We start from the raw sequence: 21,779 nt of genomic DNA on the forward strand, positions 1-21,779 counted from the left end.
GCACGTATGTGTGTGTGTGTATATATGTATTTCCCACTAACAGACCTTCACCCTGAGCAGCCAGCGAAGGGAACAGGCAGAGAGACCTTTGTTGCTGTTCATGACCATGTCAGTGCTGTTACGCTGTGTGGTTTGCCGTGCATCAATGTACACATTGCTGGCAATACACGCTCACGGGCAGAACCCTGGGGACACGGAGCTGCAGCAGCCTCGCCTCCATTGGGCTTCCAGGTTTGGCAACCCCTAACACAACCCGTGAGAGATACCGTCTGTTAAACAGATGTCAAGAGACCTGATTATTTAACGCAAACTGCTATTTCAATGACTGGATGCATCTTTTTAATGCTAAAATACATATTTAACTTTTTTACTATCCAGCTGAGAAAATACATAGCATCACACTATTCGCACGGTATTGGGAACAAATCCAAGCTTTTGTGTTAACTTTTCACACCTGCTTAAAAGGCCAAACAGGGATATCCCATCCACCAAGAACTGCATCAAATCAGGTGATGATAATAGTTCCGTCTCAGCGAAAAAAAAAAAAAAAAAAAAAAAAAAGAATGGCATCACCTATTTGCCAAACATTTAATTTAAGTATTATCGGGAGAGGGGATGACATTAAACGTGGCTCACACGACTCCAAACCTGCCTGCGAGGACCAGTCCTCGCCTCCACCCTCTCCCTTTCGGGGCCGTGGCCGGGCCTGGCCTGGCTTCGCCTTCCCTCCCCTCCCCGGCCCGGGGCCGCGGCCGACGCCGGGTCCTACCGGCCCGCCTTCGCCCGGCGGGGCCTCCGCAGCTCGATGGGACGGTCCCGGCCCAGCTCCGCCCCGCGTCCCCGGCGCCCTGTAAGGCCCGGACCGCCCCCGCCCGCCCCGATCCGCGGGGAGCAGGAGGCTGAGGGAAAGTGGTGGTTGTCGCCACTGCCGCCGCCGCCATGGTGTTGAGTCCGGTGCTGGGGAAGCTGGTCAGCAAGAGGGTGGTGCTGGCCAGCGCCTCGCCGCGGCGGCAGGAGATCCTCACCAACGTGGTGAGTGCGGGCCGGCCGCTGCGCTCGCCTGGCCCCGGGCCGGGGAGGAGGCCGGCGGCGCCCTGGGGTGGGTGGGTGGCGGGCGCGGGCAGCGGCCGCCTGGGCCCGGCCTGGCCCGGGCCTGCGGGTCCCGCCGCCTCCCGGCCCTCCCGCCCGCCAGCTGCCGGGGCCGAGTGGCACAGGGCGGGCACAAGCCGGAGCCGAGCCTCCTGCCGCGGCTGGGTTCGTCGTGTTTGGGGGCGAAGGCAGCGGCGTGCGGAGCCGGGGGCGTTCAGAGGTTCGAGCGGCGAGGCCGGCCGGCCGCGGCTGCCTTTCTGGCCCCGGAGCTGCGCGCCGGCTTGCATGTGAATATTGTTTTTTCTTTTCAGTCGGGTTCATCTTGGTCAGGTTTTTTTCTCTGTAAGCGAGTACGTGTGCGTCAGTTTTGTGCGTGATCACGTTAATAGGAGAGTGAATTTAAGTACGCTGCTGGCAGGGAGGTGGCGTGATCAAACAAGTGAGACTTGCTCAGGCTGAGAAATGGCAGTGTAATTACTGGCATGTAGCAGAAAAGTGTGGAGGGTCTTAGAATGGGCTGAAGTAGTTAAAAAATGTATTTTCATTGCCTTTACTTTAGATACTTAATACCTAAACTTCTGAAAATTTGACTTAGGCTTCTGAAATCTGTGAAAACTCAATGGGATTAGTATTATGGGGGGTCAGGGGGGAATAATGTAGCTATCTCTTCTTTCTCTAAAGCACTTGTGGAGTGCAGAGGGAGCTGTAACCCTTTGCTCAGACTGTTCCGCACCTGTGTGTTCAGCCCTGACATGTCGACCTCACCCAGGGGGGCTGCGGGAGGCACTGGAGTATTATAATGTGTTTAATTTAGATTTCTTAGTGGGAGAAGCTGAACTTAAATGGGAAAAAGTATTTTCTTTACAAAACACAGAGATGTGGAGAAACACCAAGAAACTGTACAGAAACTGACTCTTGTTTTCTGTTTAACATGTGTGTAATAACACATAAAGTGTGGGTGGTAAAGCTTCTGTCAGAATGTGGACTGCTAGTGCACAAGTAAAGTGCTATGGATGGATTAAATAAAAAAAAAAGAAATCCAGTAGTAGAATAGTCTGTTTATGAACTGCATAAGTTTTATACTGTTAGATTTTTAAAGGAGAAGAGTGGTGAAATTAGCGATGTGATTAAGTTCTAATAAATCATAAGGGTAAAATGAAGTAAGCGCACCAGTTTAAAATTTCTTTCTGATTAAGCTTTTTGTTTTGGACTGCTTGCAAATGGTATGTATACACCAAACACTGTAATAGAAACACTGTTGTTTGGGGGTTTTTTTTCTGTGTGTTTGAGGAAGGTGTTAAAGTGGAAAGAGCAAAAATAAAATTTACCACTTGCTTAATATGTCTTGGGAGCAACCTTTAATAACAATTAATAAATTGACTGTATTGCTTTCCTTTGTTACAGGGCCTGCGGTTTGAGGTGGTTCCCTCCTGGTTTAAGGAGACGCTTGAGAAGTCATCTTTTGCAGCACCTTATGAGTATGCCATGGAAACAGCAAACCAGAAAGCTCTTGAAGTAGCGAACAGAATGCATGTAGTAAGTTACCAGCTACTTCAGCACTGAGACTTCTGTCTTTAAGTGGTGCATGTTACTGTGACTTAGTTTGCATGTACTACTTAGGTGATCTCTCAGTGCATTTTCCCCAGTGTGGATGTGGATGTGGAAGTGGATGTTTTTCTGTCACTTGTGAAAGATAGCTTCCTAAAATTAACTCACCTAATCAAAAGAAGGTCCCGTGCTTACATTTTGGTCTTTCCACAAACAGAAGTGGCCTGCATCTCTTGTTAGCAGCACACCTACTCTTGCTTGGAATATATACATCATAGTTCCTTCCAACAGTCAGGTGTGTGGCTGGACAGTTGTTTGTTCCAGGTATTTGTTGGCTGCAGAGGCAGAGTCCATGGGAAAATGCATTGATGTGAATCCAGTGCTCTACTGTAGTTTTCATTGAACGGTAGCTCAGTTGAACAGTTGTGACAAGAGAATAGCTCTGAACTTGTGAGTATAGAGGTGCTGGAGGAAAGCAGAAAAAGAAGACTCATTCTGTTTTAAAGCGTTGTGGACGAAGAAGTAGGCAATTTCATTTTAAGAATGGAGAAGCTGATGTGATTTCGGGTTCTGTTGTCAAGGCCTAATCCTAAATACCATCAAAACCAGTGGTACAACTTACACCATATTTGACTTCTGCCCTTGGCTGTGATTGCTGTGTTTGAGCATGTAAGGCTGTTCTCTCCCATAACCTATTTAGAAGTCTAGCTGATTAGATCCCACCAAATGTACCAAATAATTTCTTAATAATATAGCTCTGTAAGAGAGGAGTATGTTTGTCAAACCGATACTGATGGCACAAAAGGAATGTCGAACGCTTTAAACCCGCAATGTTGCCAGATGTCACCATTCTTCAAAGCAAATATTGCATGATCTCCAATGTAAATTGTTATCCAGGTTTCTGTCAACTTTTTTCAAAGAATCCTGTGAGATTAGAAGAGTGTATTTAAACTCAGCCTTACTAGCTGACTTACATTGGGCTTTCACTGCAAAACACTAGGCTGGTGATAGTGCTAGTTCAATGGATTTCGAAATGCTTCCTCACACAGGAATTTTTGAAATGATGGTTTTTCTACTACTTAAAGCACATCAACAGCCTTTCTATAGAAGAATCAGTTCCCTACGAAGTTTTTAGTACAATGATTAGTTACAGACAAGTTTCCTGTCTTGCTGTATTAAATAATAACAATGTACCTGACAACATGCAAGTAAATTAAAACTCAGCTATAAGAGCAGGTTACAGTTTAAAGGCAAGAAAAGGCTACAAGGAATCTTTGTATATCCCTACCTCTCAGTTCCCTAAAGTGGACTGTATGTGTTCCCTTTTGAGAAAGATACACAAAGCGTAGCTAAAGAAATTTTGGGGGTTTTTTTTGTTCTTATTTTTTTTTCAGCAAAATTAGGCTTGGAAAAATTATCCTAGAGGGCTTCAACGCTGTACACAGGGTACTTGCTTTAAAGGAATTCTATGTACCACCTTGAAGATCAGATTTTCCTTTGACAGTGCAGTTAGTTCTTTACTGAATGCATTTGTTCATCAGTAACGTGTTTGGGCAAAATTGTGACCTGAGAATGGTCTGCCCAAGCATCCTGTTTTCCTCGCTCTTACGGTGATATAAAGGATTCCTATTTTGTAAACAGTGCAAAAGGAAAAAGTGTCTTGTTTTTAGGTCAGTGTACAGCCCTACCTGTGAACCAACAAACTTTTGTTTTCTTACCTTGAGTTTTAAAGGGTTTTGCTCTGTCTATATCTTTTGAGAAATATCTCCTTTCTTTATGCCTTTGCAGAAACATCTGAGAACACCTGATGTTGTCATAGGAGCAGACACTATTGTGGTAAGAAGTCTCATGATTTAGCATTGTCTTAATTTGTGACAACTGTAGAAAATATTTGTATCTTTAGGGTTAAAGTTTGAGAACTGTCTTCACTGATAAGTTATACCTGCAATATGATGCATCTTTTGGGTTGTGTGCGTGTGGGTTTTAGGGGTTTTTTTTTCCTAACAAGGCAATTTTTGGTGTCTTGAGGGCTGGAAGCCTTGCTGCTGTTTTTGCAGAGATGCTAGTCTTGCACAAGTATTGCCTTGGATCCTCTAGTATGTAATTTCCTCTAGTATGTCTGTTCTCAGGCAACTGTTGGCTGTCAAGAAGTCCAGATCATGTGAACTGTTCAATGTTCTGCCTTGTAGTGGGCATCACTTTATACCTGTCGTCTCCACAGAGACAGTGAATGATTAAGAACAGAAGAAACTGGATTATCCTTTTGTTTGAGAGCTGCAGGCCCTGGAGGGTAGAGTGTTGGACTCATTATGTGCTTGATGCTAAATTATCTGTTCTACCAAAGTATCTGTGGCTCTTGCTCTATTCAGTAGTCTCATGTTTGAAACTTTGAATCATGGTTTAAATGTCATTTCTGACCTCAGTTTCTGAAAAGTAAGAAAGAGCAGCACGCTCACTGTCTTTCTGTTTTAGAGTGTGGATGAGCAGATCCTGGAGAAACCAGTTGATAAGCAAGATGCATACAGGATGCTGTCAAGGTCTGTAGTTTTACGTAAAACTCCAGATGTGTATCTGAAGCTGTTTTAAAAGGTGCTGTACAGATTCCTTAATGTATATGAAGAACTCCATGAACACATTTTTTTCAGTCATTTCTACGTAGTGTAAGCCAGTTCTGCCACTGACAAAGTTAGACCTTATTTGATATTCCCACAGCTGCTTGCTCTTGCCTCTCAGGGACATAATGAAGCATTTTGTTTTCACTTGGGTTAGTTTTCAGATCACTTGTCACAAGACTGTATGTATGCTTCAGCTGTTACAGGAAGGGGAGATATGGAGAGAAATCACGATGGGAAGAAGGACAGAACCATCAAGAACTGGTTTGAGGCTTGACATTTAATGGAAGAGTATTGCATATACAAGAAAGTACATGGTGATATGTGTTCATGCACAATTCCTTTAAATTCTATAGTTTAACCGAGGAAGAAAAATTTACTGCCATCAGTGTTATTCATAGATGGTAGGCTGCTGTTATTTGAGGCTTCTGCTTTTTTCCTAAAGGATACTTTTCCCTAGAAGCTTAATGTTATCTTCTAGCACTCTCTTTTTTTTAATCTCTCTTTATTTTATTTTGTTTTGTTTTATTTTATTTTATTTTATTTTATTTTATTTTATTTTATTTTATTTTATTTTATGAAACTTTAACTAAATAACTCTAGTCACCTCCTTTCTAAAGGATGAGATGTGGTGAATCCACTAGTTACACTTCTGTTTTATGGGGAGAATACCGAAAAGGTGCACTGCTTGTTTCACCAGTTTACATTCTAACTTGGGCATCTCCTAAAGAGAGAATACAAGTGGCTAAGTAGTTGCTGGAGTTTTGCTCTGTAAGTCTATTTTAAATATTTTAGGGTTTTTTTTATTGATGACTTGGCCTGAATTTTGATCCTTTGTGGCATGTTACTAACTTAAAAGTAGTAGTCTTTAAAAAGAAAAAGTGACAGCAGCATATGTTATTAGTAGGAGATTCCCAAAGCAGTCTGTCTGGCAAGAGATTTCACAGCTGGTTTTGCTTGAAATCTTGCCAAATTTCGTTAGTTGAAAAATAGTACTTTTTTTTTTTAGTCTACTTTAACGTATGCAAGTGTTCTGGCTTTTTTTTTAGGTTCAGTAGGTCAGTCTCTTAATCATGGATATGAAATGCACTTAAAATTTAGTTTTTTATAACTCCTCTTAATTTTGTTCTAGATGAACAGGAAAAAATGCAGACAAGATACATATTTGCATATATGCAAGGTGTTAGGCTGAAATTTTCACTCACCATTTCATCTTACAATTAATTATGTGGAATCTGATGGGGCATAGTAAGAGGGCGAGATGCTTCTAATCACATCGAATAATAGCCTGACTAGTATCTAGGAAACTATTCATTAATTAGTCTCTTCAAAGATTCAAGTTCTTATGCTATTTATTATACTTCCATTGTTTACACGTTAGTTTAATAAACTTAGTCCTCAAAATTAATCAGCCACAATGTGGCGCTCTGGAGCCACGGTATGAGAGAGCACAGGCGTCTCGGCTAAGAGTCAACGTAGGCTCCCTTCCTTTACATTCTGCATCTGTTACTCTGGCTTGCCATGGAATCCCTGGGGGCCAGTCTGGATGAAGTAGTTTTAGATTTGATGTAAGGAAGAAACTTTTTACAATGAAGGTGGAGGAACACTGGAACAGGTTGCCCAGAGAGGTGGTGGATGCCCCATCCCTGGAAACGTTCAAGGCCAGGTTGGACGGGGCTCTGAGCAACCTGATGTAGTTGGAGATGACCCTGGTCCTTGCAGGGGGGCTGGTCTAGATGACTTTTAAAGGTCCCTTTCAGCCCAAACTATTCTGTGAATCTGTACTAGTCGTGTGTATGCTGAATTGGCTTTTTCTTATGCATTCAAAGTAGTCACTTCTCTCTGTGTACAGTAAATAAGCTGTTACGATGGGCTACTTTTCCAAATTGTGGACATCAGTACCAGTGAGATTGTGGAGACTTGAAATGACTCATTCTCTTGATAGTATTTTTTTTTTGTTGTTTTGACAATGTCTTCTCACTTGTATTGAAATAATAAAATGTATTTATTTAGGATACATGGCAGAGCCATCAGGTGATCTATTAATATAATGGTCTGTTTCTCAGGCTGTAGTGACATAATCGTGTAGAATATTTTTGCACATGACAGATTTCATAGAATTGTTGCTTAATGCACATTTTTTTCCCTGACAGGTTGAGTGGGAAAGAGCACAGTGTCTTCACTGGAGTGGCTATTATACATTGCAGCAGTAAAGGTACATGTCTCACTTTATTAAAACTCAATATTTTTATTAAAAATGTTCTCAGAAAGGCCTCTACAACTGAAGAAACAGGATGGATTTTTTTCATATACAGTCTGAACTGGCTTTCTAATTGAGATGAGAATTACCAGATCAATATACAAATTAAAAACTCCCCACAGAAGCCAAACTTCTTACTGTAGTCAGTTTTCACACAGGAAGGAGGATGACTAAATACAACAGACTTCAAGAAATACTGTATCTGAAAGCTATAGAATTAATTAAAGACTAATGTGAATTGTGGATATATTCTAAATTAAAGTAAGCACTGCTGATTTTGGAACTGAGCAGAATCTGATCCATATTAACTTTCTTCCTGTGTTCCGTGTACACTAGCTGATGAATACAAGTGTATTCATATACATATACTAGCTGATGTATACAAGCTGTATCTGTAGTTACTTCATTTTTCAGTAAATAAAAAGCTTTACAGGCCATTTTTAGGGGATGAGTGAAATAATGGCTTAATGCCTCAGATTGTTAATGAACTGTAGGGAGCAATGTTCTTTATGAGATAATTTATGTAGTAAGAAGGTGGTTTTTGAGAACTATACCATTAATATAATTTGAAGAGTGTTTGGTTTGAGGACCTTCTCTGATAATTACGCCAATATTCTTTTAGTGGAACTTTTGGAAGGGTCATCTTTCTGAGATTTCACTGGACATAGTCTTTCTGCAGACAAATTATTTACAGGTTTTAATCTTTATGAGAATTAAGATTGCTCTTAAGTCTTACAACAGAAATACAGTCAGTGTTCCAATACCCTTACTAATGTACAGTAGAAAGAGAGCTGCTGCAGAAGAAATAAAACATGTTACCAAGGGGTTCCTGTGAGCAATCAGCAAGAAGAATAACGACTTTAACAGTTTACTCTAGGAGGACAGTAAAAGTGCACCAAACTGCAGTGCTGGTGCTATGACAGCACGTCTCATTTGAAGTTTACAAATTTAAGCCACATCATATTCAGATGAATAAAAATACCAGAAGTCTGTGTATTCCCCAAGTGATGCAGTCAATGGAAGAGTTTTCTAGAATACATTTTTAGTTTTAGTTTATTATCACAATGCTATTGTTAGGTACCAGATATTTGTTACAGATGGAATTTTCATCTTGAGCTGATTGCTCTTTTATCAGTACTGAAAGAGATTATAATCAGTCTTCATATGCGACAACTTTTTTATTTCATCCAGGTCATTAAGTGTTTTTTTCCAACACTAACACTGTTAGCGGTTGGTTGGTGTTCTTCCCATGGTCTGTACTGTGGATCTTTCTTACTCCTCAAGAATTCCCACTGCTGTCAGAACAGCAGTATCAGGACATGCTGACCTTGATATTTATAGGAAAGAGTAGAGAGAACTCATAATCTGTAATGTGCACACTCATTTGTCCAAGGCTCTTCCCTTTGTAACATGTTTTGGAAAAGCCTCTGTCTGCAATGATGCCAGATTCCAGCATACCACATGAAACAGGGTCCACACCCAGGTGTGCAGTACTTTGTTGCACCTCTGGCCTTCTCTCAACCACTTCTAGATAACAGAAGTCTGAAGTAATCTTGTTATTTCTTGAGAGGTGATACAAAAATGACACTGTGGTTACTGATGGGACTGCTTGATGTTTTGAGTCTGCAGTACAGATACAGCTACACATTCACATTCAGGCATTTATAACACTACGTGTTTAGCTATGATGTGTTGTTAGAGTTCTTTGGCAACAGTCAAAGTTAGAAGGGCATTTGTAACCTTCTTTGTACTCAGTGCTGCACGTGTTTGTTAGCAGTCCATAAATAGCTCTGCATAAGCATCTTTAATTTAAGAGTGCATCCCATACTGGGAGAGCAACTTGCTAGCCCCAAGACAGGACTGCAGAGGTTGAAAATACAACCTTTTACTTTTTTAGGGAAGTTGAGTCCACTGTCCCTAAAGAGTATTGTTAGTAATTTCATACATCTGTGTAGTATCTTTAATTTCTGCCAAGCAAAAACATCACATGAATACGAACTGAAATAAAACTGAGGTGTTATGCTCTCTAACTACAATTTCTGTTTCTGATGAGACCTCTTCCTTTCTGTAGATAATCAGCTAGAGACAGAAGTCACCAATTTCTATGAAGAGACTAAAGTAAAATTTTCTGACCTGTCTGAAGAGCTCTTGTGGGAGTACATTCATAGTGGGGAGCCAATGTAAGTAAGACCCTGAAGCTATCACACAGTACTTGAGAATAGGTATGTTAGGGTATGTTACTAGCTACTAGCATAAAACATTTTGTCCAGTATTCTGTGAAATTTTGCTGTGTATAGATGATAAATTATAGCATGGGTGATGCAAGGTGAGTATTCTGTTCTTCTTAGGTAGAACTCCTTTCCTCTTGCGAAAGTGAGCTACCTTTTAGTACACTAAGAAATTTGAAAAATTAGGACTGTTGAAATGCTCTCAGTTAGAGGAAGCGGTCATAAAATATGGGATTACCGTTCTGTTAGTAGAGGCATTCAGGAAGCTTGGATGCCTGAGACAATGGATAGTTCTCATTATAAAACAGGTGAATAGAGTGAGTATTGGATTATCAGAGTATCAGAAAATTTTGCTGAAAGAAACTAGAACTTGGTTTTAGTTTATTAGCAAAATCACACTGTTCTGATGCAAGAAACACCAACTTAATTTTCACTTATTCTTGTGGCCAGCAATTATGCCATAATTGTGTCTCAGCTTATGTCTTTCATCTACCTTTGCAGTCTACCTGTTACTACTGACAGCATGGATTGCACAGAAGAAATAGCATGAGAACAGAATGCCCAGCTATTCCTAACATGAAGTTGACTAGATTATTTAAAAAAAAATGGTACTTATTTGGAGACAACAAGAGAATGTTTGTGACTTTATAGAATTTGCCTTTGCTTTCTCTTAGCTGAAGCTTAGTGAAGGCAAATCAGGCCATAGTTAGCACTATGGTCTGCATTATCTGGTGATCTGAGGTGAACTTTTGACTCTGTAACTTCAGTTCTGACTCTGTAGGAGTATCAGTTGGGGTGGTTTTTGTGCTGTAAAACCATACGGTCATGTTTTAATGGGGAAAGAGAATTCAGTGTAGACTTTGGATTTATTTAAGTGCTTATGTGTAAATGAGGCATACTTTCTGGACATAGAAGGTTCCTAGCTTACTGAAGAGACTGAAGCAAAATTGAAGTATGCAGAGAAGAACCTTTTCTCAAGGACACAGTTTGTAACAGAACTTCCTAGTTAGGTTTTTCAAAGGTATTCTTAGTTTGAGGAAAAAATGACCATGTTTTTTTAACAAGAATATCACGTTGAAAAATATTTTTTAATATTAGACTGTCTAATCTGGCTGAAATATGTCTGTATTTTTACTAATGCTACTGTGTGGGCCAAGACACATGTATAACTGTCGTACATGTGTTCTTATCTTTGGAAACCCGCATAAAACCCAACCAAGCATCTCCTTTCATCTGTAGGAGCAGAAGCACTTGTTAGTGCAACAGTGATTTATTTATCATTAGGTTTGTGTTGGACAATTCAGATATTGTCTACATGGATATTTGTCACATGACTAAAGTTAAAGTTCTACAGCTAATAAAGGAAATGTGCTTTTCAAGTTACCTCTATTTTACCTGTTTCTTAGCATGTTTTTCTCCCATTGTATTGTGTGGGAGTTTGTTGTTTGTGGTGTTTAAAAAAAAAAAAAAATCAGTGGATGTTGCACACGTTCCTGCTGAACGTGTGCAAATCCCCTACAACAATCCCCTACAACAGTCAGTTACTGAAAAATTTTTTGGTTGCAGCAGTGATCTTATTTATTTGTCAAAAGGTCTTTAAAGTGAGTTGTATTTTTAATGATAATACAAATTAACTGATGCTGTGTGTAGTGTTATAAATGAAGCCTTAAAGTTAGTGCTATGCTAATAGAAGTATCCAGTTACCAAAGCCAGTCAGATTAGCAAAAGCTAGTTACAAGAGCTATGTAGATACTGATAGATTCTGGTTTTTAGTGTGGAAGACACTTGTTGAAAAATCAGTGGAACTGTTACTAACTACATCACGTCATGCTTTTGGAGTAGAAGCTGTAGCTGCAATAGAGAATCCTACTCAGAATCCAATGCCAGAATGTAAAGTTCTGCATAAAAATTAACACAATTGGCCACATCTTGTTTATATCCTTGTTGGCAGTATGATACCACTGCTTTTGATGGCCACAATGGTTTTTTGCCTTCCTGTCAGTGTATACCAGAATGACTTCGTTGTACTGGACTGCTACTTCATTTAAAAATGAAAATACAGTTTAGTCATTAGAATATTGCTAATTTATATGGTGTAAGTCTTAAGTATGTTTTAAAAGAAGGAATAATTTAAACAATGACAAAGCTATACAGTGGTGCTTAAAATGTGAGATTAAAGGAATAGCCCCGTTCTCTAGTTTATAGCAATTCAAAAAATTCCATTTGCTGGGATACTGATTCCTCTGCTTCTCTTAGGAGAATATCTGAAAGGGAATCCAGAAATAAGTTCTAAAAATGTAAAGAGCTGGTTCTGGTCAAATTGTGAGATGAAAAATCTACAATCATCTTTGTGTAGTCACCTTCTTTCACAAGTAGCTTGTGTAATGCCATACTGTCTGAAGTTAATAGATCTGAGACTGATTGACCTTTGATTTCAAAGCTTGCTGACTTAGGCTTTCGGATTCTGGTGTTGTCATGTAGTAAGCATGCTTCTAACTGCCTTGTTCCTTAAATGTGAACGGTAAAATTGTTGGGTCTGTTGCAGCTTGTCTGTCTCTATGCATTTCCATTCCACACAGTGGAATTCACATAATTACACCTAAAGACAAAATGAGACTTTCAGGGTTACTTTCTATGCAAATACTTTCCTGTGCCAAATTACCAATATTGCTAGTATGACATCTAAGAGCACAGTGTTGTGAAGCACAGCTCTGTATCTCGGAGGGTTACACAAGAATTGGATAGGGTTGAGTGGGATAGTAGTGGATTTTGTATTTGAATAGGTTGCTCCTCCCAAGAAAGTCCTAGCTTCCTGATCCTCATTTTAGATATTCCTATGACTGAGATCTGCAAGATGCCTACTAAAATCATTTGAGTTTAAGATATTTTCTTCAGTGTGAGCTCCTTTTGGAGCTAATGGATTGTGGAAGGCTCTCCAGGGGCCTTTAGAGAGAGGGTGAGTATGCAGCTGGGTGACCCAGTGGCAATGTTGGTCACAGTGATGCTTGCTGTTACCTTTTTGGTAGCCAGGACTTGGAGAATGCTGGGTAACTTATGGCAACACAATGTGACTGCAGTCAGCTGATGTACCTCCTGCTTAGGTGACTTGGACCATCTGAAGCATAAACACCTTAGGCTATCGCCCTTAGTGGAAATACTCATCCTTATATTTATTTTGTGATTTATAAATTAAAGTGTTGAGTCTAACTAGTAGATTTAACCCAGCTCTGGCTTGAGTACACTAGTCTTTATTCCAGACTCTGCAGTACGGGTGGATTCTTTGTGTTGTGCTACCTTTACTCTAAACCTTAATTAGATGTCATTTTTGCTTTCTTTCCCTCAGGGACAAGGCTGGTGGATATGGAATCCAGGCCCTTGGTGGAATGTTAGTTGAGTATGTCCACGGAGACGTCTTGAATGTGATGGGATTTCCTCTGAATCACTTCTGCAAAAAGCTAGCAGAATTGTATTATCCCCCTCCTAAACATAATGTGCAACGTAAAAAGTATGACTCCATCCCTTCTGTGGACACTTTTGAGAACCTAAGTGATGGAGAAAGTGAGTCTTCAAATTTCACAGAGCACAAAGGTGCAAGCAAGTTGGACTGCGGTGGGATGTGTTCCTCAGGAGCTATTTACAATTCTGAGAACAGTTCTAGTGTCAGAAGTAGTTTTATGGTACCTTTGGAAAATCGGAATGGAGTGTCGGAAAGTGCAGCAAAACTTCCGTCTAAAATTCTAGAGCTGATGGATGGTTTTAGAGCTTCAAAGGTAAGCGAAAAAAAATTATTCTTTATATTGCTGACTGATATGATTATTTAATTGAACTTCAGTATGTAGCAGGTAATGTGAAATACTTGAGCTGCGGTAAGAATGTGTTAATAAAAGTAAAAAAAGGACCACTGAAGTACCAGAGAATCTAAGATAGCTGAAAGTTCTGGTGTAGTGCAAACATTGTTTTTTTCAGTATTTGCTTTTATCTGTTCTATGGTATTTCAGCTACCTATTTGATAAAAATTTTTGTCTCTTGAGAGGGGGAAAAAAAGTTGAGTGCCTTTTTTTTTTTTTTTTAACTTGTCATAGGAGCACAATCAACTAGGAAATTATATACTTGGCAAAGAAAGCATTTACTACAGTTAACTTATCTGACTTAAAGCTGTGACAAGAATTGTGTATTTTGTATTTCCCTTCTAACTTTTAATGCTTAGCATTAGAACTCTGTGGAAGATTTTTTTTTCCTATTAAGGAGATTATTTTTTTAATAATAATTTATTAAAATTATTATTAAATTTACATAATTTCTGTTTCATGTTCCAGGTATGTTTAGCTGATCATATCCATGCAGTATCTGATGGAGACATACACATAACAGATTATAAACACAAGGTCACATGCTCTGTGTAGCAGCCAAGTGTGATGGGAAATGAGTACCTGGAGCATTTTAAGTGCTGCCAGGTTTTCTACTCAGAGCTCCAGTGAAGTGAAGACAATAGTGAAGGAGAAGCAGTCACCAGTCATTCTAATAGATCGCTGGTCTCCATCAAGTCATTCACGTTTTAGGAAGGTTTAGAGGTTATAAAACTGCTAAAGTGGCAGTGAAATGACAAACCTGGAACTAAAGGTATAATGAATTTGAGGGAGGATGGAGGGAAACATGCAAGACAGTGGACAGTGTTTTTGCTGAAACAGCAGAAAGCTGTACTCGGCTATAAAGGAAAACCATAGTGTCGTCACTGTAGATCTGTGGGTGTGCTGCTTGCAGGCATGCAATACAGTATTGAGAGACTTGGAATAAAGCAGCCTTGAGACTGTTGCATTTGTGAACTTCCTTGTGTATCCATAGGGAGGGAGGTTTGATGTACTTGAATGGGTGAGATGCTGCTTAGCATTTCTTCAGTTTAAGTAAAAAAAAAAACAGAGACTCATCAGCATTTTGTTGCACACGGTTCACAGTGATGTGATGCTGAATTTGGTTTTGTGCAGTGAAAGACAGTGGAGGCTGTAAATAGAAACAGAAGCTTTCCCACTAATCCAGTGTAAAGTGAAGAGTATGAAGTGTTGAGTTTCATGTTAAACTAGTGGGAATTTTTTTTTTCCTCAGGGCTTGAATCTTTGTAAATTTAATTACCAGTTGCCATGAATACTTCCTGTGATCTGACAAAACGCATCATCTCTCCACTTGTAGAATAGGGATTAGGGCACAAAAGCATTTAGTTTCACAAAAGCTCTCAAGTTCTATTTCATTTTCATCCTTGAGTGTTGTTTCAAGGACTTCATAAAGCAGAGTGAAATCTGCAGGCAAAGATGTTGCCACCTGTTTTACTATGAACAGCTGCTGTTGAAGAACAGGAGGGGATCAGAGTTAATAACACTTTCTCAAACTTAGTATGTTCTGAATTGGCATGGTCTGATCCATGCTCAGACCTTTGGGGTTTTTTCTTTGATATTTTTTTTTCCTCTGCTCCCCCTCTCCACCTTAAACTGAGAATTACAGAATGTTAGGAAGAGTGATTTGAATGAGACAAGTTTTTGACCCTATCTTCCTTCTCACCTTCTCTTTCCTGTTCTTGTAGTTCCCAGGTGGTATCAGTCCAAAGACTGGGCAAATGGTTGTAGAGTAGATGCAATTGGCTCAGTACTGTCAAAGCTTGGACTGTAATAAATCCCAGCTATCCGTTCTTATTGGAATAACAGAGGAAATAGTAAAAAGAGGATTAAGATATAGAATAATCTAGACACACAGTAGCAGACCTTCCTCACAAAATTAATGTCTTTTTCTCCATTTGAGTTTTATTAAACAGAATGTCAATCCATTCTTTTTCCCTGACTATTGATTTTTAGAATAGAATAGACTATTTCAGTTGGAAGGAGCCTACAACAGTCATCTAGTCTGATGGCCTGAGTTGCCTGCAGCTGCAAAGACATGGGTTCTGTGATTGCTGTGTGTGCTTCCATTCTTGTGCTCTACATAAGTTCCTTGGTTTTAGGTGTTTTAACTGTTTCAGAGTATTGAAACTGCAAAATTGCAAATTAATTTCAAATAGAGAGGTATATATCATCACATGTCATTAACTTTCCTCTCTGGTTTGGTTAACAGCTCTACAAATTCAGTTAAGTTTTTCAGCTGACATAGGTGCATTGCCCATGGCTTTTTCTTCACCATGAAGCACTAGCTGTTCTCTCTTCCTCATTCCATATGTACATGTCCTGTTAAGGTGTGCATATAGTACAGTTGTGCTCTGAAGTTTTATTCTTTTTTTTTCCTCTGTAATTTTTATTAAATGAAGACCAAGATTATAGCAACTGAAGCTGTTACACTGCCTTGGCGGAACTTTCCAGTTCCTTATGTTTTGGGTAAATCAAATTTAATTTGATCTTTTGACATTGGTTCAGATGCTTAAGACTATCTGATGTTATGGAACAAACTTATAGATGGGGATATGCGAAATATCTGAATAAAGAGATAGTCTTCATATGAAATCTGTAGGCTGTGTTCCGGAATAATGAGTTCCCTTCTTTCCCCAAACACCTCTGCTCAAAATTCTGTTACTCAGCTAAGAGAGTGAAACTCTTCAAGAGGGAAGCAAATGTATCATAGCAGTTTTTAGGAGTTTTCTTGAACTGTGTCACGCTTCTTAAAGAGCAGTAGTTGTGTAGAATAATTCCAGGCAAAAGGTGCAGTTCTGTTTTTTTCTTTATTGCAGTCTTTTGAACATAGCATGCTAACAATTTTTTCCTACCTGTAGGCTCTGTTTGTGGCCTGTAAGCTGAAGATATTTGATCACCTGAAAGATAAAGGTCCACTGAAGGCTGTGGATGTTGCACATGAGGTTGGAACCTCTGTGTGTGGAACAGAAAGACTCCTTGATGCATGTGCTGGTCTTGGATTACTGGAGAAAACACCACAAGGTGACTAATTTCTCCTCTTCCCAGCTACATACAGTACTGAAAGACACGCAGGACTGGGAGATGTGCTTTGAAGGTCACAGGGTCTGACTTGATATTGTGGGTAACTTGGATTTGGGGGAAAGGGGAGTAGGTTGTTGCTTATTTGCTTGCATTATTAGTAGCTGGAATTCTTTCACTTGAGGGCAGGCTTCATCTAATGAACTTTATCTATTCCTTTGAGGAATCCTTAGATTGCTTTTGCTCTCTGGACATAGTACTGATCACATCACTAAGAAAAAGTTGAGTGGGCAGTCCCAGGGAGCAGTGTAATAGCTCAGATGTATCATCTGCGCTTGAGTCATAACAACCCCATGCAACGCTGGAGGCTTGGCAAAGAGTGACTGGAAAGCTGCCTGGCGGGAAAGGACCTGGGAGTGTTGGTTAACAGCTGGCTGAATGTGAGCCAGCAGTGTGCCCAGGTGGTCAAGGAGGCCAACAGCATTCTGGCTTCTATCAGGAACAGTATGGCCAGCAGGACTAGGGAAGTGATTGTCCTCCTGTACTCAGCACTGGTGAGGCCGTACCTCACATACTGTGTGCAGTTTTGGGCCCCTTGCTACAAAAAAGACATTGAGGTGCTTGAGTGTGTCCAGAGAAGGACAACGAGGCTGGTGAAGGCTCTGGAGCACGAGTCTTATGAGGAGTGGCTGAGGGAACTGGGGTTTTTTAGCCTGGAGAAAAGGAGGCTGAAAGGAGACATTGTTGTGCTCTACAACTACCTGAAAGGAGTCTGTGGTGAGGTGGATGATGTTCTCTTCTCCCAAGTAACAAGTGATAGGACAAGAGGAAATGGGTAGGAGGGAAGGGGGGAGGGGGAGGACGACAGAGGGGCATTAGATTGGATATTAGGAAAAACTTATTCACTGAAAGGGTTATCAAAGTGTTGGAACAGGCTGCTGAGGGAAGTGGTTGAGTCACTGTCCTTGGAGATATTTAAAAGTCATGTAGACATGGCGCTTAGGGCCATGGTTTAGTGGTGGACTTGGCAGTGTTAGGTTAATGATTTGACTCAGTGATCTTAAGGGTCTTTTCCAACATAAATTATTCTGTCTAAAATAAGGACCAAATTCTATTCCCTGCTACAGCAATGCAGAATCACAATATTTAGCAGAGAATCAGAGTTTTAACAAGGAGAGCTCTGAAATGTGTCCCTCTTCATAGACAACAGCTTAAATGTTAGTGCCCCTAACTGGAACAGTGCTTGAAGTTGTATGTAGGTCAGGGAGTCAGTATTAGGATTCACTTTTTCAGTCTGAACTATGTAGTTACAAGTTTTCATATGCATCATTTACATAGTAAGACTTGAAATGGTAAAGTGCCAAGAAAAGGAAATAAAGGAGGCCTTCAAGTCTGTTAGAGGACAAGACCAAGGAGAAAGCCCTACAGGCAAAACATATTGGAGAAAGCTTGAATTTAAGGGAAGGAGAAGCCATAATCTAAAGAGAAATGCATTCAAGAATGAAAAACAACTAATACTCTCCATTGAATATCAGGTGTATAACTTGAGGTACTCAGGTTTAAAAAAAAAAAAAAAGAAAAAGAAAAATCTGTGTCTATCTGTATCCTCTGGCATCTAAATTCTTTTTAAAAGAAAGTACCTGCTCTTTTAAGAGTAAGAAGACCTTTAGAATTATTTCATAGAAATCTTTGCACAAAAAATAATATGATCCTAAGATCAGGATTTGCTAGCTATTTAACAGCTGTGCAGGAAGATCTGCCTTGAGATTTTAAATGACAGGTGTAAAGTGCTGAAACAAAGTTGGTTACATTTTGTTTTCTTCCCATAAGGTTACAGTAATACAGATTCAGCGAATACCTACCTGACCTCAGATGGTGAATACTCACTTCATGGCTACATTATCCACTCTAACGACCACCTTTGGCCTCTCTTCACAAACTTGGAGTCTGCTATCAAAGAAGGCAGCAGGCAAAATCATAGAGCCTTTGGAAAGAAAGCAGAGGATTTATTTAAGGTAATGTAAACTCTCACTCGTTTCAAAACTAGCTGTGAGGAGCCCAGAACTGATCTAGGAGCAAATGGAGACTGAGTTGTCTAAGAAAGTTGGTCAGTTTTAGAAATGGTAGAAGTACAGTGCAACCCAGTAGTTTCAGAGTTCTGTTTCCTTCAACTTCAGGCTCTAAAGTGCTGAAGCAATCACAGGATATACTGGGAAATTCCAGTGCTGGCGAAAATTCTCTGGCTAAAGCATTGCCCATCCAACTAACACTCTCAGAATGACCTCTGTTTAATTTACATTTATGTGGCATTTTTATAACACCAGGTGGTACCTTATCACGCACATGTGCACTCCTTCCATATTAGATGCCAGTCACTTGGTACTGGTGTGCATCCAGTTCAATCTGTGCTGACTGTGTGTGTGTGTAATCCAAACTGTTTTAAAAGTCGCTTTGTGTTGATGCAGTGGAGAGGGGATCCGGTCTCTTTTATGAAGGCTTGTAGTTTTGTATGTGTTTCAGGCAGGTATATATTGCCGATAAGAACTGTAATCCTTTCTTCCATCCATTTCCATCTCTGTAGCCTTCCTTTGCCAATGCTAGCCCAGGTAGGTGTGTTCAGACTGGAGAATCACTTAGGGTTATAACTAGCCTAACTTGTCAGTTGTTCACTGGTGAAGCAGCTTGAGGGGCATAAATATTTGTGCCTGTTTAATGAGAGGGCTAGTAGAGTGAGCAGGAAAATATGTCAGGACTTCATCTCTGACAGCAGTGCTGGCTTAAAGTGTACTTCAGACTACAGCCTGAGGTTCTTAATTTGTACTTAACTTCTAGATGCTGATTAAGCCAATCTCCTAAAGGAGATGTCTACATCCCTCATACACTGTTGATGGAAGGAAATAAGGGCTTTTGGAGACATAAGAAGGTCCTGTTAGCCTGATCTTAGTACCTAGATTACTGGTGAACATAACCCTCTTTAGGAATCCATCAAAGGCTCTTTTAAAGTGAGTTTGGATACTTTGCCTTAGGATAGATACTGCAGTAGATGCTTAAATATGTGTGCAAGTTAAGTGTTTTAATGTTGGTGAACTGCATCTTATCCTTCATTAAACATCTGGATTACTAACTTGAGTTTGCTTGAGCGATGCTTGCGGCAGGGGTCACTACCAGTTCAGGCCTGGGCTCCATATGTGTGCAGGATAGTATGTCTAAGCAGAATATATGAGCTGCTTATGGCACTACACATACCACGGCCTGGAGATACATCCACTTCATGGCAGCTGTAAAGCCAGACATAACTGATGAAGTCTGTATGAAAGTGAGACATAAAATGATTCATGCTTACATATCGTTTCAAAGGTAAAAGCATGAGGTTGTGGTACTTAATGCTTGGTTCTCCCCTAATAAAAAAAAAAAAACAGTATGAGCTTTAATGTTTCTGGTTTAAGCTGTGATCCAATCATCTAGTTGTTTTCTCATCATGGGAGAGTGAATGTCAGAACAAAATGAAAGGGATTTATGAAGAAGGAGGAACACTTTAGGAGACTGAAAGAAAAAAACTTAATCTGTCCTTTGAAACAGTTTAAAGTCTGGAGACATCTTGCTGGGGAGCAAATGTGTTAGTAATGTGTATCAAAGACACAGTATTTCTTTAAAAAGCACTTATCAGATTACCCCTTCTTCCTGCTATGCTGCCCCAGCTTCAGTGGACAGAAGTGTTGAATTTCATAGCCTTTGGGAAATCATCAAGACCAGGTTCAAACCAGCCAAGTGTATGTCCTTTGAGACACACTGCAAAGATGTCTGTGTGATCAGAATTTTGGAGGGGATGCAAAAATCTCCTTATCACTACAGTGAAACAGCAAAGGACTTCGATGAGCAATGGCACTTTTAACTAATTTTTCATTTTTTAATTCTAATGTTAATGTTGTGCACCTACTGCCTTGGTTGTACATGGTTAAGTAATGAAAATAAACTTCAATTACTGCGCTTTTTTTTCCCATTATTAGGACTATTATCACAGCCAGGAGGTGAAGCAACGTTTTATGGCTGCCATGCACAGCATTGCCCACCTGACAGCAAGAGACGTGGCTACAGCATTTGATCTTTCACAGTTTAAATCTGCTTGTGACTTAGGAGGTATTGCCTGTAATTGAACTTGTATACAATTTAAAGGGAAAAGTTTAATTTCAATTCTATATTTTACTAAAAACAGATGTATATTTTTTTTTTACTAGAACTGCAGTACTGTTATCTACTGTTACTTTTATGGTATTGTGTCCAGAGCAAAAGAATTGGGTGCATTTAACTGAAAGCAGAGTTACTTAAATGGTGTTGAGTAGTTTGAAATAAGTGAATGTGTGTCCCAATCAGTTGCATACTGACACAGCTCAACACAGAAAACAAGAGGGTTTGTGGCTCAGCTGATAGAATATTGGGCTGGCAGCTCCGTTTTCAACAATGCTGTTTCTGTCCTTTGGCATGTCCAAAATTTTCAAAAGTAATGAAGGATTTATTTCTGAATGCTTCGATATTGGAGTGTCAAACTTAAAACACTGTATTGCTAGAACAAAAAGGTTTTTTATTCTTTTAGAATGCATTTTTTTGTATGTTGTTTTAATTAATATCTAAGATGATCACCAAAATGTTGAAGACCAATGATACACCTGAAGAAACTCTTCTTGTTAGTGTCTTTTTTTGCCCTGTGCTTGGAGTTGCAAAGAGGCAGTGTTATTATGCAGGGAAAGATCCACTGCATGAGGAACACTTTATTTAGTGCCTGGAGAGGTGGACAACATCTCAAAGGACTTAACACAATACTGGTGCAACCTTTGCCACTTGTGCAGAGACTCCAAGACTTTACCATCTCTGTCCTTCACCATGCTGGACAGTATTTGTCAAGCTTCGTATGTAAGTGGTGGTAAATGGTAAATAGTTCTCTTCATCCACTAATTACAGGTCCTTTTCCTTTCACGAGTGTTCTTCTGCCCTGAGGTACTGATATCAAAGGTCATATTAGCAATTCTATGACAGTAAAGAGTCACGCCTGCATTCCCTGAGCTTTACAGCATTGCTCTATCCACCAGGAACTGCTATTGCCCATGTTAATAGTGGAGCTGACTGTCTACCTCTAATTCTG

At 39.9% G+C, this 21,779-nt stretch overlaps 1 protein-coding gene across 4 annotated transcripts in view; it reads left to right on the forward strand.

Annotated features, from left to right (window-relative positions):
* Positions 1–654: 654 nt before the first annotated feature.
* Positions 655–21,779, forward strand: part of ASMTL (acetylserotonin O-methyltransferase like) — a 29,823-nt gene continuing 8,698 nt past the window's right edge. The window contains exons 1-10 of one of the 4 annotated variants that reach the window (XM_086768653.1): positions 655–1,032; positions 2,494–2,625; positions 4,426–4,473; positions 5,110–5,174; positions 7,403–7,464; positions 9,581–9,689; positions 13,081–13,507; positions 16,483–16,645; positions 18,473–18,657; positions 20,650–20,779. In XM_086768653.1, coding sequence (XP_086624779.1) covers positions 940–1,032; positions 2,494–2,625; positions 4,426–4,473; positions 5,110–5,174; positions 7,403–7,464; positions 9,581–9,689; positions 13,081–13,507; positions 16,483–16,645; positions 18,473–18,657; positions 20,650–20,779 — 1,414 coding nt within the window. In that variant the 5' untranslated portion in view covers positions 655–939. Of the gene's footprint in view, positions 1,033–1,103; positions 1,377–2,493; positions 2,626–4,425; positions 4,474–5,109; positions 5,175–7,402; positions 7,465–9,580; positions 9,690–13,080; positions 13,508–16,482; positions 16,646–18,472; positions 18,658–20,649; positions 20,780–21,779 lie in introns of those variants that run through there. The other 3 variants (XM_086768669.1, XM_086768661.1, XM_086768679.1) reach the window with 3 other exon arrangements.

The sequence above is a fragment of the Chlamydotis macqueenii genome, chromosome 1, assembly GCF_036417535.1.
Source record: "Chlamydotis macqueenii isolate bChlMac1 chromosome 1, bChlMac1.mat, whole genome shotgun sequence".
NCBI lineage: Eukaryota > Metazoa > Chordata > Aves > Otidiformes > Otididae > Chlamydotis > Chlamydotis macqueenii.